This window comes from Vespa crabro, chromosome 19, assembly GCF_910589235.1.
Source record: "Vespa crabro chromosome 19, iyVesCrab1.2, whole genome shotgun sequence".
Lineage (NCBI taxonomy): Eukaryota > Metazoa > Arthropoda > Insecta > Hymenoptera > Vespidae > Vespa > Vespa crabro.
The window spans coordinates 3,941,640-3,959,921 of record NC_060973.1 but is presented as its reverse complement, the minus strand read 5'-3'; the positions used below and the strand labels follow the sequence as shown (position 1 = coordinate 3,959,921).

General features: G+C 32.9%; 1 protein-coding gene across 3 annotated transcripts; it reads left to right on the top strand.

The window, feature by feature from the left end:
* The first annotated feature begins 1,190 nt into the window (after positions 1 to 1,190).
* Positions 1,191 to 18,236, top strand: LOC124430744. Of its 3 annotated transcripts, none has more exons than XM_046977732.1 (7): positions 1,191 to 1,431; positions 9,084 to 9,287; positions 13,465 to 13,713; positions 14,145 to 14,293; positions 14,376 to 14,923; positions 15,001 to 16,731; positions 17,007 to 18,236. In XM_046977732.1, exons 3-7 carry the CDS (start codon positions 13,476 to 13,478, stop codon positions 17,068 to 17,070), a joined length of 2,730 nt encoding a protein of 909 aa, XP_046833688.1. In that variant the 5' UTR covers positions 1,191 to 1,431; positions 9,084 to 9,287; positions 13,465 to 13,475; the 3' UTR covers positions 17,071 to 18,236. The 3 variants fall into 3 exon arrangements, with proteins under 3 accessions (XP_046833688.1, XP_046833691.1, XP_046833690.1); XM_046977735.1 differs by having other exon boundaries at positions 15,001 to 16,774; positions 17,007 to 17,096; XM_046977734.1 differs by lacking the exon at positions 9,084 to 9,287.
* Positions 18,237 to 18,282: the final 46 nt, after the last annotated feature.

Below are 18,282 nucleotides of genomic sequence, written 5' to 3'. Positions count from 1 at the left end.
TTTTCTTCTGTTCAAGGTCCCAGGCGAGATGTGAATGAATGTAGAACCTGTTCCATCCTTTTCTTCATCTTCTTCTTTCGCGCTAGAGTAGTCCCAGTACCAATAGACTACGTTGACTTGGCCAATCGAATCAAATCATGTCGTCGATTTTCTTCACAAACGATTTCCTTTTTCATTTTTACGTCCTGTTAACCGAAAAGAATTTTAGATTGGTCCCAATATAAATGTATGAAATTTTTGTTTATGGATTATCGTAAAAAATCAAACAAAGTTTTATCCAAGTATATTGTCATTTATTTTAGGAATTAATTCATTAGAAAAATCAATATTACTGAATCAACTTTATTCTTATCTAATATATATATATATTAGATGTTTATTTGATAATTAGAACAACGTTACGTTTTAAAATAACAAAATAAAATTTATAACGTAACGAAAGATTTACGAAGAAAACGTGAGTTTGATATATGACACAAGTAGCCAAATGATTTATTTATTTATTTATTTATTATTTTTTTTTTTCTTATTAGAACAATCACACTTTCATAACGAATTAACTCGTCCTCGTCGATTCAGATTATATTTTATTATATAATTATCTTAAAACTCATGGTTATATATCTTGTCCATTGAAAATCTAATAAACATAATATATAACAATATTTAATGAAGACTTCATTGCATCTTAGATTAATCAGCCTTAGATGAAGAAAGCGTGCAGTTTCACGGTCCAAATCCCAGAACAATTTCATCAGGATATCCAGTCAAGGACACGAAAAAGGAAAACTAATTGATAACGCGTTTACAGATGAAAACTTTTCTGGCTATCAGATATTTTCGTGTTCATTTATTTTTTTTCTTTTTTTTTTTTTTCTTCCGAACGACGTGAAAATAATTTCTTCGAAATAATAATTAGAAAGTAGATTTTCGAGAAAGTTGCAAAAAGAAGAACTTCTCGAGGACAAGGAAGAGAGAAAGAGAGGGAAAAAAAATAATAAAAAGTGAGAGAAAAACAATTCACAAGAAATATAAATAGCAAAGAAGGAGAAGAAGGAAGGGTGGGAGGGTTGGGACTATCCCATGCATTTCCCCCACTTAAACACCACTTGGACACACGTGCGCGATGTTGCTAGCAGCGCCGTCGTGGCCGGTCGAGTTCCTTCGATTCAGCAGTTTCGACGAAGTCGTGGCGCGCTTCGGATCGTTTCTTCGTACTTGATTCCAACGAAATACTGAACGATTGATTAATCCTCGATCTTTAGCTTGGTTAGATCATTTGTTATTTGGATAACGTTTATTTTAACTGTGCGACTAGAGATCGTTCTTATTGTCGAAAAGAAAAATAAAAAGAAAGTTTAGATTTAGATCGGAGCATGCGTTAATTCTCGTCGAGACCCCTCAAGGATTCTTTCGACCCCGAAGTCGAAGGTGAGTATCATATATTTTGGATTTAGATCTTAGGATAACATGTTACGATTGATTTATCGATTTATTAGACGAAACGTTTATCTTTAAGACTGATATTATATGTATATATATATATTTTTCTCTCTCTCTCTCTCTCTCTCGACTTTGTAATTCCGCTGAAAAATTGTAAAATAATATTTATTATTATTAGTTGGTCTTTTTTCTTTTTTCTTATTTGTTATTTCGCTATATAAATTACGTCGATGTGAAGTATAGTTCCCATTGATGATGTATATATATATATATTTTTTTTTTCTGTTAATGAAGATCTATCATTAATTTGTGATTATTTTCATAATTTTTTTAATCGACGTATGTTCAGCTTAACTCGGGTTAGTTATTAGCGTTGTTATTAAAGAAAAAAAAAAAGGAAGATAGTTTCCTAGTTTTTCTAGATAGTTCATTCTTTTTTTTCTTTTTTTTTTTTTTTTTACGAGCGCAGTCGACGTGTCCATTGATTTTTTTGTTTTTTGTTTTTCTCTCGATTTTACAACTTCGCTCGAGAGCCTTGTTCCGAGGTGAACGTAAGAAGAAGTTCGAGATGCCGAGGATTTACGAGGAACTCGCGGCTCTAACCTTTGTTTCATGGCAAGAGCGTGGTTGCCACGCGCGAAGTCTGCCTTCTACCGACCAACTTTTCTTTGTTACGACTTCTCTCTTCCTTCTTTTATTCTTATTTTTATTTATTTTTTTCTGTTAATATCTGCAACGACATTCACTTGTTTTGTTCTGTTTTGTTTTGTTTTTTTCTTCGTCCATTGATTATCATTTCATTCGTATAATTTTCGTTATGGTAGTCACAGTTAACACAATATTCCTATATCAAGAAGTAATGTGTTTAAGGACTTTTTATAAACTATATATCTCTTTCTCTCTCTCTTTTTCTTTCTATTTATCTTCGCATAATTATCTAATTAGTACAAACTCTGTTAAATTGTAATTACAATGTAACGAGCTAATTTTCTATCGAACGTTTGCTTTATAGAGCGTTAACTAATATATTTAGAGAATATTTAAATAATCTACATGAGAAATATTACTGGCATGCTCAAAAATTTTTAATGAAATTTACGTCACAGTTTAAATTTATCATAATCGTGTTTAATTATTTTTAAATAGCATGAGGTTGCCAAAGGATTGTCGATGTTGAAACGAACATAAGCAATACACATGCATATAAAGAACAAATTCCTGCCCATCATTATAGTGTAATTAGTAAATTCGTCGTCCTAATTACATTGTAACTACGTGATAAGATAAGTCAAAATTCGATGAGACGAATCCGTCATTATGTTCGTTGTCATAACGAAAAATGACTGACCTCAAAAATATCTTGATTTTCTCCGTTGGCACGTCCTTACAATGTAAAAGTTGTCCGTTCAGAAAGTCTCCTTCGGGCTAATCTCTTCCAAGTAAGAAGATTTTAACGACCCTATTGGAAATTCAAATATTTTTCCCTTAAGGAATCAACATTGATTTACAAAAAAAAAAAAAAAAAATCATTCGGTAAATTTGTATTCAATTTTTTGTATTTTTACGAACAGTGAACTTGGCCATGATTTTATTTGGTTGTAAGTTAAAAAAAATTATTAATTCAATAAGAATTTATTCATTTATTTAATTTTATTAAATTTTTTTTTAGTGTTAAAAGAAACTTTTTGGTTAGGAAAAATGTTTAAGAAAAATTGATGAAGGGATTTAAACGTAACGAATGAACATATTTTACAGCCGTATATAATTTAGTATCTCTACGTAAAGTACTTTAAGTATATTTACGATCTTTACCTGAAAGATTACTTTTACCTGAACATTATTGCCCGAAACTAAGATTTATTTTTATCATTAACTCATTATACCTATGTAATACTCTGGACACATGTACAATAAATATCCAGGTAATACAAATGTTTGCAGTGATTTATGCGTTAAAAACTTTCGATTAGAAAGAGAAACTTTGTAAAGTTTCATGATAAATATCATTAGAAAAATAATTTGTCTCCTATTCGAATAAATCGAATCGAAATAATTTTTATTCAATATTAAATTAGAGTTGTGAAATTGTAATTTGTGATAAATGTAGCTGACCTTTTAAGAATTAACTGATGCTATTGATAACGCATTTGATTTTGTTTACATTCGATAGAAATATTTGTCTGTATATTCACCTTCGTTCGAGAGTAGAGACCACACTTATCCAATTTTATTTTGGATATATCACGAAAGATTATTCTATCGAGAAATTAATGTTAACATGATCGGAACTTATAATAAAAGTGATCATAAAGCACATGGGCGTTTACGATACTTGATCCGCGTATTTTTCGAATCATTCATTCATCCCTGTTGTTTAGCTTCGTGACAGCTTGCGAGCGTATTTTTCTTCGTGGAGAGGCCATAATCGAGACGATTTCATTTTCGATATATTATTTTTTGTTAGGCACGTGTTTACGAGCGTCAGGTTAGCGTTCACCTTATGGATTGGATCATTATGATTTCGTTACAATGTAAATTTTTTTTTTATATATATAAATTATATTTTTTGAATCAACTCTTCCTTATATAATATACATAATTAAAAGATGTGCTTGTTAATATAGATTAGTACAATGACTACCGTTAGACAAGAAAGTCATCGAAGATTAGAAAAATCTTTTTACCGATCGTTCAATGCAATATATTAGAAAATCTAAGCTTTTCCTTAGGTACCTGTAGAAAAGGATAAATGGTAGTAGTGTTTTAATTCGACGAACATAATCGTGAAACGAGATTCCGATAATAATACGAAAAAAGAGTGAGCGAGCGAGGAAGCGAGAGAAAGAGACAGAGAGAGAGTACAAACTCCGGACGAATCACGCGTCGGTTATACAAGATTCCTTATAAAGTCGAAGGGAGAGAAAAACAGAGAGAGAGAGAGAAAAACAGAGAGAGAGAGAAAGAGAGAGAGAGAGAGAGGATCCGTGAGACAACCTGCGCTCCTTGCTCGTTTTATCGATCGATGACGTCACCCTCTACGAAAGGAGGCCCTGTATACCTTCTCTCTTTCTCTTTCTCTCATTCTATCTATCTCTCCCTTCTCTTCGTCTTTTCTTAGCACACATATACGTAAACTCTCACAGAGAAACTCACACCCACGGCAAAGGATAGTGGTGAATAAAGCGAACGAAATGGACCGCAAGAAAAGAGAGAACGAGAGAGAGAAAGACCAGAGGGAGAGAGAGAGAAAGAGAGAGAGAGAGAAAGAGAGAGAGAGAGAGAGAGAGAAGCTCATGGCAAAGGTAGACAATCGGCCAACGAACTCTGCCTCGCAGCTTTACGTCTTTCTCTTTCTTCCTTTCTTTCTTTCTTGCCTCTCTTTTCTTCTCTCTGCAATTCCTTTCATATTGCTTCGTCCTTGTTTCTCTTTTCCTCTCTTACTATCATTCCTTCTTTCTCTACTTTTATTCATTACTCTGTATCTCTTTCTTTCTCTTCATTACTGTATCCCATTCTTACTCCTAATTACTCTTTCCTACTCTTTATTATTAGTCTATCTCGTTCCGTCTATTCATTAACTCTTTCTTTCTGTTTATTAATCTATCTCTCTTTTTTTCTTTTTTTCTTTTTCTTCTTCTTTATCATTATACCTGTTTCCTTTTGTTTATTAGTCCATCTCTTTCTTATAAAATTACAATTTCAAATAATTCATGACGATAAAAATCCAATGCGAATGAAATCGAAGGAGAGTCACTCATAAAAAATATTCTTTACGACGCTATCGCATCTTGAAAATAATTTTTCGACTCTTCTTCACTGTCTACCTTCTTTCTTTTCTTTCGTACGATTCTTCATGCTCTTTTTTTCTCTTCTTCTTCTTCTTCTTCTTCTTTTTCTTTGCCGATGATTCTTTCGAATACGTGTATCAGGAAATTGACGAGTTTTATAAAAGTAAAGTGTCCACGTGCAACTTTCATAATCCACGTGTATGTATGTATTTCTATGTGTGTTAAGGGTATGTGACACGTTTCCGGTTGGCTCGATAAAAGCTTCTCTTACAGCTGGCAGCTCTTTTTTTTTTTTTTTTTTCCTTTATTTTCGTTAGCTAGTCATTCGCGAGCGATGCGTTCGAAAGGTGAATTCGTCTTCGACTGGTTGGAAATTTCGTGGGAAAATTCTGCCCTTTCGCGTGTACTCCTCCTCGTTGTCAATTAATTTACTACGAACATCAGTCTATGATACTTTCTCTAAGAAATCGTTAACATTACAACTGTCGGATCTATTTTTACTAGATCTTTGAAAGCAGTTTTTAGTTTATTCGATTTTAATAAGTAATCATATAAGAGCTTTCACTTTTTTTTTTTTTATAATAATTATGATTTCAGTAATTGTTAAAGAAGAAATTTGAAAATCTTTATTTTAAAATGTGTAAAAAGTTTCAAATAAAAGGAAAAATATTTTTTTTTTATTAAAATATGTTTGTTTTTAAGTACATAAACATGTAATTTATATAAGTTTGTTCAATCATTCCATAAAAAAAAAAAACAAAAAAAAAGAAATCGTTGTATGTTGTATAAGAAACAGATAATATAAATAACGAGTATTACTAATTTCGTAATAAGATTTTGTAAGATAAGTGGAAGCGCATCGGTTAAATGGATTTCATCTTGAAAAAGATTCGTTGATTAGGAAATTAACGTAAAGCGTTACTTAATTCAAACGCTCGACTAATTACTTTCGTGTGAAATAATCGTTAAAGCAAAAGCCTTTGCTAAATCGGCCTATACTCATTAGTAAAACATAATACCTTCGCAAAATCTAGTACGATGCGACATAGAAGAGACTTATATGATCGAGAAGCAGGTCAATTGCCTTGGATCGTTAATAAATCATCATGAAAACTTTGAGAACACAACGGCATCGGCATCGTAAGCGAGAAATCTCTCATACTCTTCAACAAAACTTTTTATTAATGAACTCAATTAAGACACCTTGCTAATTACTTGACGTGGAATCTCCTTCGCTCTTTGAGAAAAACTTTATCGTCTTTGTCTTGAAATTAATTTTGACAAAAACATTTTTATTCGAACAATTCCAACAATTCCAACAATTTTATCATGTTATTACGTCAAACGATCGAATTTAAATGATTTCATCAAGTTTTTCAATTTCATCGTACGATTTTATGAAATAGTGCAAATGTAATAATGAAATAGTGGAATGATTTTATGAAAATTGTACAATCGAGAATATTTTTAGGAAAACATTTGGAAAAAAATATCAATTAAAATTAAACACACGGAAAAAATATTTATTTCATTGTCATTAACGAAAAAGGAATATTTATTATTTGTGGAGAATAAAGATAAAATCGACGAATAAGATGAAGTTTATGAGAGGTTTCTCTTTGACCAGGGGTCAGGGCTCTGGTGCACCTGATAGAGCCTCTATAGTTTATATATATATATATACATCCATAACACATACATGTATAGGTGCATATACCTGCCCTACCGACCATGGGAACCTGCCCTCGCCCTCGTAAAACCCTTGGTTAAGGTTTCCAATGCTGCACAGAAGCAGATGTCGATTGTCCTTTGGAGTTTTTTCTCCACCCTCTTTTTTTTTCTCTCTCTCTCTCTCTCTCTCTCTCTTTCTCTTTCTCTTTCTCTTTCTCTCTATTTCTCTCATTCGATAGTACTCTTTTCTAGATTATATGCCTTTTGCTCGGTATATACGATTCTCCCACGCTTTAGCATGGTCTTCCTTGCGAACGGCATTGTTCCTCTTTTCCTCCCTCGCACACCGAAAGACTAAGATGCATATATTCGTCTCGTGCGTGAGTTCGACTATGGAATTTTCTGGTTTAAGGAACTCCAACGAAAAATATAATATTAGTCTTATTTATTCGAGATTTAACCTGTACGTTAAATCTTACAAATTGCATGCAAGTTATTTTAATTAAAATGCATCTTCTTATCAGTATCAAATTAAAATGCATCTTCTTATCAATATCAAATTAAAATGCATTTTCTTAATCGCTGGCTTTCCTCCTGTTTCCATTTTCTTTTTCTTTCTTTTTTTTTCTCTGTAGTTTTACTATGTAAGAGGGAATATTTCATTAATTCGTATTTAAGTTTGACACGATCGATAATAAAGAAGTAATTTAAAAGCGTACGAGTTGCATCCAAGTCTATTAAAAATGTATTTTTGTTTCTTTTTTCCCCTTTTTTTTTTTTTTTGATCATGCTTCGTTAAAATAACTATGACTCGTTTTATTATAAGTGAGGATATTTGATCTGAGAGAGTGGAGGAAACGGAAAAAGAGTGATAACGCTTTCGATCGAACAGGATCGGTGCATCGAACTCCTCGTGATGCTCGAGAGGAAAGGATTTTTCATTGGGCATTGCAAATTCCAGGAATGCTTTTCAAAGTCCATGGCTCGCACTTTTCATCGAGGAAACGCAGCAGCGGCCAATCGAGATCGCGAGCCAACCGTTCCTCTCTCTACGCGTTTGCCCGTCCGTGAATGCTAATTAACTCTAATTAACGCGATTGAGAGCAGAAGGGTAATAATCTTTAACGTTACGATTCCTACCACGCGGAATCTCAAATACCATCCGGGATTCGTGCGACGCGTGAACGCCGACTGCTATTTTAAAATACGATGTGCTTGTACGACGAATTACTCACATATATCTTCAATTAAATTGATTATGTGAAAAGGAGAAAAAAAAATATTGCGAGGTATATGAGCTCAATGATAAATAGAGTTGTATTATAATTACGTTCATATAAATAATTTACATTTAAATAATATCATAATCATTTGAATTAAGTATATAGATATAGAAAAAATAATATATATATATATATATATATATATAATAATAATAATAATTAAATTAATATCTGTATATACTTATGATAAAAGTAGAAATATAGAAATAATCACGTTAAAAAAAAATAATAGTCAATAATAATCGAGTTTTGCTATAAATTACGAAAATAAAAAACAAGTACAGAATAATATTCTATATGAAATGTTATGAATCTTTTTTTTTTTTATAATTAGATTACAATTTCATACTTATCAAGTTTTCATTTCATCTTAATGACTAATAATTTTATGTTATGAACTTAAGTTATAGATAAAAAAATATATTTTTATTCACAACATTTATTATTCTTATCGATGAAAATATTGTTCTGAATACGAATTAATATATTACCAATCGAGTCTTTGAAAAACTTCATATGAAGAAATTGATTCTTTCATAAGAACGATTTTGAATTCTCTTTGCAAGTTGCTAGTAAATGCACGTTCATCTGAGAAAATTTCAATGCTGGCACCGTTAAACTGCACTCTTTACGTGTATACATTCGTACATAGTTACTTGACTAAACATCGTTAACATTACGTACAATTCTCACTTATGTTAGCTGTTTCCTCTTGTCTTGCTAGCACCGTTGTACCGATTGCATCTCGTTAACGTAAATGCTTTTAAGGTTGTGCATACACTTGACCAGGACGAACGCATAAAAATTTATGTTTTTCTCTCTCTCTCTCTCTCTGTCTCTCTGTCTCTCTGTCTCTCTGTCTCATACATAAACTTTTTTTTCTCTCTTTCTCTTTTAGCGGTCTCCATCGATCGATGTCTCGTAGAAAGTAAAATCACGAGCGTGAGCGTGTCGAGTACTTGTCTGACATACATTTGGCCAATTCTTATGTACGTACGTCCTCGAGAAACTTTTTGAAAGGATCTTTCGTCGAGTCCAAGCCAGTTTACCAATTTGGTCAAAAAATCGATTCAGTCGTTCTTCGCTCGGAGAATATATTAAGGTATACATGTATATTCTACAAATTTATTCCTGTGATTCATTTTAAATGCAGTAATATGTTTCCTTTTTTTTTATTTATATATATATATATATAATTTTATGATATAATTATCTTTTATATAATAATTATTTTATTAACAATATTTTGTTTGAATACATTAGTTTTGATAGTGTGAATTTACTCGTATAGATGTAAATGGAAAAGAGAAAGAGATTATTTCTTTTATAAATTTAATTTTGATCTTTTTTAATATTACTAATTTTTAAGAATATATATATATATATATATTTTTTTTTTTTAATACTGATAATAAATATATATAAAAAAATCTTGTATAGATAATAAAAAAATTTAAGATATCTCATATCAAGGTGTGACACATTTGGTCAATCGATATTTAAATCGTAAATATGGTCACGTACGAGTGATTAGAATAATCAAGGATGCAAAAGATAGAGTAAATAAGAAAAAGAAAAAGAAGAAGAGAAAAAAGAAAAGAAACGTAGCGTGACTCGAAGGTAGCAGCAACTCGGTTAACTTTTTTTCCTCCAAGTTCACAAGAAAGACCGAGACCCGATCACCTACATTTTACGGTCAGCTTGCTCTCTTTCTCTCTCTCTCTCTCTCTTTCTCTCTCTTTGTCTCTCCTTCGTCTCTCCTTCTCTTGGCTTGTTCTAATAAGAGAGTCGTGTTCGGCCGTGAACACGAGAACGCTTGCACGAGTTCCTCCAACGTGTAGATATTTTCAAAGCGTGTCTGCACGTGTTCTTCTTTTTTTTTTCTTTTTTTCTTTTTTTTTTCTATGTCAGTGCACGTAGACGTGTGTTTGCTTAAGTATAATAAGTATATGTACAATATAGGAGAACGATTAGTATCACCGAATAAAATAAGAAGGTTAACTGTAATGCATCTAACGCATCACCCATGATCTCGTACCGTTATCTCGAACTAGACGGAGTCCTTAGATTAGTTTTCTCTACGTTTTGTATCCTTTTTTGATGTTTTCTCTATCATTATATATATATATTTTTTTTTTTCGTCGCCTTTTAATGGAAGCGAAAATATCATACAAATCTCAAAGGTAGTTACGTGGGTTGCTTGCTTTTGTAGGTGGATTCGTTTCGAGCTTGACGTTGATATCGTAGATTAATACAGAATTATGATTTCCTATGGAATTATTATATCTATTAGAGAAGAAAGATCAATCTTTTTGAAAAAAATTAGTTTCAGATTTATTAGCTCGTATATCTGCCAATCCGCGTTCTGACATTCAGTATAAGGAATAGATTATTTATTGTCGTTGAATGTTGGATAAAATTTATGTGACGGTTTTATTAGAAAAAATCGATTTTTCTTTGGTTCAGGATTATTTTTTTTTCTCTTTTGAAGAAATCTCAAGAAAACGCGCATGTAAAGTTATAAATATTGATGGAAATATTAATTAAAAAAAAATTTGTCAGTAAGCCTTAGAACTGGTAATGATCATGAGTATCATCAAAGAGTGAAAGATATTAAAGAAAAAAAGAAAAAAAAAAGAAGGAAGAAAGAAAAAAGAAAAAACCGTGGAAAAGACGGAAACGAGGCAACGACCGGAAGTGGGCACTTCCGCCGATGAGAGACGACGAACATCCTGCGCTACATTTATTTCTGGAAGAAGAAGTGCAGGCGTTTAAAGAAAAAAAAAAAAAAAAAAAAAAAAAGGAAAAAAAGAAAGAAAGAAAGAAGAAAAAAGAAAAAGGAAATATGAAAGCGATGAAATGGAGAAAGAAAAAATCGGGTGATGGGAGAAGATGGAGGAGGGAGAACTAGCATATGAATGAGAAGTTAAAGACGCCTAAAATTTCCCCTCTATCGTCGGTGCGTGCACATCATGGCTTTGGCTTCGTTCCAAATCGTTGCGTTTTCTCAAAGACAACGTGGGTGCATCCACCTTCTTCTTGTAAATTGATACCACTCGATTGTGAATGTTGTGCTTCTATCGTAAAACTTCGGTTAAATATTGACCACGACCAACTACACAGGATATCCTGCATGATTTGGATGTGAACATTTTCAATGAAACTTAATTAATAATCTTTTGTGAGAACATTGATTCAGAAGTAGGGTGAACCTTTTTTCTTTATTTCTTTCTTCTTTTTTTTTTTTTTTTTGTTCGTCCGATATCTACCATCACGTCTATGGTCTTTCATATTTAAATTTTTAGTTAGAATTGGTAATACATTTTATGTATTTTTTTTTCCTCTATATGTTTTATTTATTTATATTATTTATTATTAATATTGCAAATATTTATTAAGAATATGATTCTTTTATTAAGAATAATCCTTGTGATGTATCTCATAATGATGACATTCTTTTTTCAAATTTAATCGTAATTATCGATATATCGTATAATTAATAATAATATATTAACATTAATTTTACGATTGTAAGTATATAGTATAGATCCATGTTGACGCACTTTTTAAATGAGAATGGAGTCAATGAACTTGATCATTGACTACGCATCATCATAGTCTTGTTTTTATATATATATACGGTAAGATCAAGTTTTCTGCGATTTTACACTTCATTTACTACTTGGGGACACTCCTTTTCTTTCGTTCTATAAAATAAAGTAGATTGCCATAAATGGTAGCAAGTATGGGCAATATGGTTGCAAGTTGATCTAAACGAATAAGTTTTTTACACGCAAGTTTAACGCTTCGCAACAAATCGAAAACGATTGGAGCTATCGATAAGATTTCTTGAATATTCGCGATATACACTTATATGGTTTGCAAGGTATATATGTATGTATATATATGTATATCCTACGTGGGCACGAGAGTAGTACTTTTTCCTCAGGTTCCACACCCTGTTCGTTCTCTTTCTCTCCTTTTCCTTTCTTGGATCGAGAGTCTATTGCCACCGATATACCGGGTGTCGGGGTATGTCACGTTATTAATTGAAACAATGATAAGTGTTTTAGAATTTCCAACTTAAAAAATATAAAAAGATCGATTTAAAAATAAATATTTTTTTTTAAGATCTATATTTTAAAATCTAATCTACTTTTTGTCAGATTGTAAAACTATAAGAGCCTAACTAACTAAAGCCTATTGAGATTGATATATGAATTTATAGGAAATGATTATACTAGTAACAATAAATCATACGATAAAATTAAAATTATTGGAATATTATAAATTTTGTTAAAAACATAGGATGTATAATAAATTTAATAAAAAAAAAAAAAAATATATATATATATACATATATATGTATTCAAAGAAATATGAAATCAAGTTTCGAATAGGTTACAAGTAAATGGAAGGAAGGATTAAGAGAGAATGCATTAGGGTTCTCCGTAAAGCGAACGTTGTTACATCACAGAGGAAAGGTGAGCTCGGAAGGACGTCTAATTCTGACTTGCTTACCGGCAGGCAACCAGTTTGCCTGGGCTGTAAGATCACTTGGAGTCGTTTTTTTACATTGCCACGAAAGAGGAGGAGGAGGAGGAGAAGGAGAAAGGGAAGGGGAAGGGGAAGAGGACGGAGGAGTTTGACGAGTCAAGATAGGACTATTTTTTGTTTGTATGTAGAGAAGGTAGAGTTATGATCAAATGTTAGATCAAGTTGTATATAGCTGTTAAGTTAACTTAGTAATAAAGACGATCATCATTTTGCCTTCTCCGACTTCTTGGCGACTTGAAAATAGAACGAAACTCATGAAACCGGTAAGCGTGTTATAGTGATAAGATTGCTATGGAGAGTAGCAAGAGAAAAGTCTTCTTTTTGCCCTTCCAATCGAGAAGGCGGAGCTCTCGTAGGAAGCTGCTGCTCCTGCTGTTGGTGATGGTGCTGATGCTGGTGCTGCTACTGCTAACCACTGCTGAATTGCTAAACGTCGATGGAATGTCGAGAAAGTGATCGTCTATCGATCTTGATCGAATACGAGCCACTTTAGATCAAAGTGAATCGATGAACTGATACACCTGCGGTTTCTTCATTTATAAGGATTTCATCGAACTTATGCTCTGTTTCGTAATTTACCTGGAATAATTAGAGTCTGATGACGTTCTGATGTTCTAATCATGGATTAGATTAGAATCATTATTTATCTTTGTTTTTCTTTTGCTTTTTATTCAAGATTAGTTTCAGTTTTATCAAGTTTGGTTTTTTTTTTATCGTTCCAGAACACGTCAAAATGCGTTTATTCAAAAGACAAACATCGGATACCTGTCCGCAGCTGGTATCAGCTACACCGATATCCCAAGATGAAACATCCGAGACAGTGACTGCAAATGGTACTACAATTGAGCAGAATGAAAAGTCCTTGGTTGTTGATAAAAAAGATTCATCGAAGAGACTCGATAGGGATGGTGGAGAACCTGGAGAGTCTGAGAAAACTGTACCTGGGCAGTCATTCATGATAACTCGTAAAGGTATCAATAATTTGTTGTTATTAATTCGTTTCATATTTCATCAATAATATTTCATTAAATATTTCATACATTATTTACAAAATATTTATCAAAGATGTTTCATAAAATTGTTTTAATTTATAAAAATTGCATAATAATAATCATCAGTATGTTAAGTAAATAAATTTTTGTTCAATTAAAATTTTATTCTATTATGCAATCTTATAATGAAGATTATTTTATGTAATAGTAACTTAATACGTAATCTCATAAGTGATGTAATTAAAAATACAATTACAAAGTATGAATAAATTAAGGTCCATTTGAAGTTCAATGGAGTCCATATTAAAAAAGAGATCACATCAGAGATATTAATGAGATCTTAGGGGAAGGAAGCTGAAAGAGTGAAAGTTTCAAAGTACGACGAAGTAACAGTCGCGATTAATTTCTAGGTATTTCAACATGGGGTCGGAAAGTAGGCCGAAGGTTAGATCAATTGAAGAGATCGGAAAGTTCGGAGTTACTTTCGGTTTCGGGTAGAAGACGTCGTTGGAGTCCAAATCGGAAGAGATACGAAGATAGCTTGGAGGAAAAGGAAAATGTAATTAAACTTAAGAACGTCGCTAATTTTTATCAGTCCAATTAGTCTTTAATCTCGTTAAAGAGAATTCTTTTTCATTTAGGGCTCGAACGAACATTCCTTTCCGGAATTCCCCAAGCCAAAAAGAGTCTCCAGAGTGGAATCCTTGAAGAATTTATTCCGGTCGACAGAGAGGAGTAATTTTTTAAGTTCGAATTCAACCTCGAGAAACGTGACGATCCACGAGGAGAGCCATTATCCAATGGAGAAAGCTCTCAGCGATGGGGCCATTAAAAACGTAGCTACGTTTCAAGTCAAGTCTGAGAATAATAACGACGAACGATTAAGGGGAACTCTGCTTCAAGAAAAACAGCGACGGCTCAGTCGTAGTATTCACGACCTTCAGGAGCAGGAACGTGTCATCGACTTTATTCTCATGAATCAGCAGGTGTTAAAGACTCAAGAGGGAACAGCATTGGTAAAGGAGACTTTGAGTAAGCTAGAGAAGGCTAGTAGTTCGAAGGATACGTCGTCGGAATATTCATCCTCGACGTCTAGGATGAACAGAAGAAGTGACGTCTCATTGAAAACGAGTACACTTAGTAGAGCGAAGAGTAAAAATCTTTTCAGTAACACCAATGAACGGGATAGGTAAGATAAAAATTTGATCAATCGTTGTCAGCTTATTGTGATTATTCACGATCTCTATTGGTGATCTGTACCATTAGTTTTAGGAACGATCAACAAAGATCTTGTCCCTTGACCGGTTTGGAGGATCTTATGAGCAATCTTCGTCTAGGTTGTGACGAGAGTGGTTACGACTCCGATAGCACACGAGCAGGTGCTGATTCTCCTGATAGTGAACAATGTGCTCAGAGAATGACAAAGCCTCGTAGCTTCTCGATAACTTCCGATGATTATCATGGTATAGATCTATCATTGCCACCTATTATCAATCAAGTTGAATCTTCGAAGGATACCGAAGATTCTGAGAATGCTAACGATACCATCGTGGAGGCACATCATTTCTTGAATGATTCTAACAAGACTGAATCGACCTTGGTCATGTCCGAGCATGACGATGACACTGACAGTTGCGACGAAAACACTTTTGAGGACTATGAACAGTGCACCAAATTAAATTTCTTCGATAACTCTAATAGGAACGACTCAAAGATGGAGTCCAGTAGTCGATACTCGAAAATATTTCCAACGACTTCGAAGAACGTTGCATCTGTATCTCAGACGAATAGGATCATTCAAAGTTCATTGATACAAACGAAACCTATAATTTCTTCAAGGAATCGAAAATTTGGAAGTGGTAGCGTATTGACTCTTCTCGATAATGCTTCTTCTCCTTGTAAGGACAGTCCACCAGCAACGAAGATTAATTCGTCGACGTTGTTACTGAAAAGTCCAATTCAATATTATAGTCCTAAAAGATCTCGTTCTGCTTTGGAAGCTGAAACATCTTCAGACGAATCTATCAATAGAATCAATAAGGTTAAGAGAATGGTTTTCGCTGATAATCCTCGATCAATAACAACTTCAACGCCAGCTAAATCAACTTTAGTACGTCGAGAATTGAAGACTATGAAATTCACCGTTGAAAGATCGGGCAATCTTGGTATCTCCGTTGAGAGACGGGAAGCTGTCAGACCATTTTACGTGATATCAAAGTTAGATTCCAACGGTGAAGCAGCTAAATCCAAATTATTTCGAATTGGCGACGAGATCGTCCGAGTCTGTGGTCGTAGATTACGTGGAATGACTATCAACGAGGCTAGGAGCGCCTTACGTAATTGTGTAGGAAACGTTGAGCTACAAATCGCTAGAGAACCAACATTTGCATTTGGTGAAGAGATCGGTGATACTTGGGCTGATTTAGAGAGAGTTCCTTCTCGTCCTCGAAATGATTCTGACGCGTGGACATTGCAAGAGAGTAAATCTGATCCTGGAGTTTCCAACATATCCAAAGTTGAATCTTCTCAAGATGATCATCGATCGAAGAACGAAGAGGCTCCAACAAAGCGACCCAAAAGTGAATTATCGATTAACGAGACGAGAGACGATAACGGGAGAAAGATGACTGGTATGAGGAAATTTCAAGTTATCAAGAAACGAACTTCACATCCAGTTTGTTATCCGAAAAGAGTGTCAAGCCTTTCGAAAGATTTGTTGACCGTGACCTTGGAAAAAGGAGCTATAAAGAAACTTGGTTTCTCGATCGTCGGAGGATCCGATAGCAAGAAGGGTTATATGGGTATTTTCGTAAAGGATATTATGGAAGGTGGTCAGGCAGCTGAAGAAGGTACACTTAGGGTCGGTGATGAGATCTTAGCGATTAATGGCATACCAATGGACGGAGCAACCCACACGAAGGCCCTTCAGACTTTCAAGAATGCCAAACCAGGCAAAATGATTCTCTGCATCGGACGAAGGGATCCAACGAATAAACGGTTGTGTTACAAATGATAAAACAAGATATTAACGTAATCTTGGGTTAGTTATGCTGCTTTTTGCTTTATTAACATTCTTCCTTATCGATAACGTTCCAGTTCAGACGAGAACTTTTCTTTTTCTTTCCTGCGACTTTTAATGCTTCTAAAAAGCTTCCTCTTATTTTATTCTTACCCTATTTTTTTTTCTTCTCTCTTTCTCTTTTTTCTTTCTTCTTTTTCCTTTTCTTTTCTTTTTATCTTATAGATTCTAACGAAGTTATTTTTTATTTTAGGTACATAACTCAATCCAAGTCTTGCGATTGTTTAAGTAAATTAACGGAAAATGGATATGAATGAAGATGTGCTACAGGAAAAAAAAATATTTTTATATATATATATAAATAATTTATATTTTCCTAGGTAATATTAATGAAAACGGATAGGTTCCCTTAATTATTTAAGATTCGAGGTGATTCGATTTGCAATAGGAGGTGTTGTTAAAAGAAGGTTTAGATTTTCTGTGTGTGTATATATATATGTATAAAAAACTCATAGGATGTTTTTCTTTTCTTTCGTTACTTATCAAATACATTCGAGGAATATCATAGCTTGTTCTTTAATGCAATTGGTGTGACAATTGGTGTTTAACATTTTGAGTTATTCTCATATCAATTCACGTTACTATCGTTTTGTGTAGAAATGTGTTATTTAAGAAAATTCGAGTAGCTATAAATTTGTCTTATTTGATTTATTTTGTGATATCATTTAATTGCTTTCTTTGTCAGTGATTTACTTGGATCGATTTTATTTATTTGACATTATTTGTCTATCATAAATGATCATTTTGCAAGAATACTCAAAGAAAAAATATCCAGAGTCATGGATTCGTTTAGTTAATTTGTATGGATTGCTAGTTCTGTCTTTCTTGATGAATTTATTCAGCATTATTATACGTGTAAAGTGATAAGAAATGTACATACATGTGCATATATATATATATATATATATATATATATATATATATATATATATATATATATATATCATTAACACAAGACATGTTTTATTATTCCATTATGCGGCTTCGAAAAATGTAAAATACATGATAGTTCATTTGTGCGTTCGAAACAATAGGAAGTTAAAAATAAGGTCATCATTACATCTAACGTAGTCATTTCCTGTTAGAAATAACGCGCTAACACTTTGGATTATGACGTATTAACATAACGCACTTTTTCATATATAGTTTAACGTATGTTTCATTAATAGAAACATAGTTTTCGTTTAAACTAGAGAACAGAGCCGCCTTTTAATAATCTCGACGAGGGTATACCGATGACTTACTTTGTACTTATTTACAATCTAATTTTGGTCGTACTAATATATAGAGATTTTTAAGCTACCGAGACTGACATTTAGAATGTCTACCTGATAAAATGCTGTGATATATCGATTGTAGTCGAATTAGTTGATATCGTACAAATTGTATTTAATAATAAAAAATGATTTTGTTGAGAGACGTACGTACTGTGTTACGTATTTTACTTGTTTCAATCACAGTTAGTTGGT

Coding starts and splice junctions, on each gene's coding strand:
- LOC124430744 (XM_046977734.1), top strand. CDS start 13,476: ATGCGTTTATTCAAAAGACAAACATCGGATACCTGTCCGCAGCTGGTA. Junction 14,924..15,000: donor AACACCAATGAACGGGATAG/GTAAGATAAAAA, acceptor CTGTACCATTAG/TTTTAGGAACGATCAACAAA. Junction 16,732..17,006: donor AGGGATCCAACGAATAAACG/GTTGTGTTACAA, acceptor TTTTTATTTTAG/GTACATAACTCAATCCAAGT.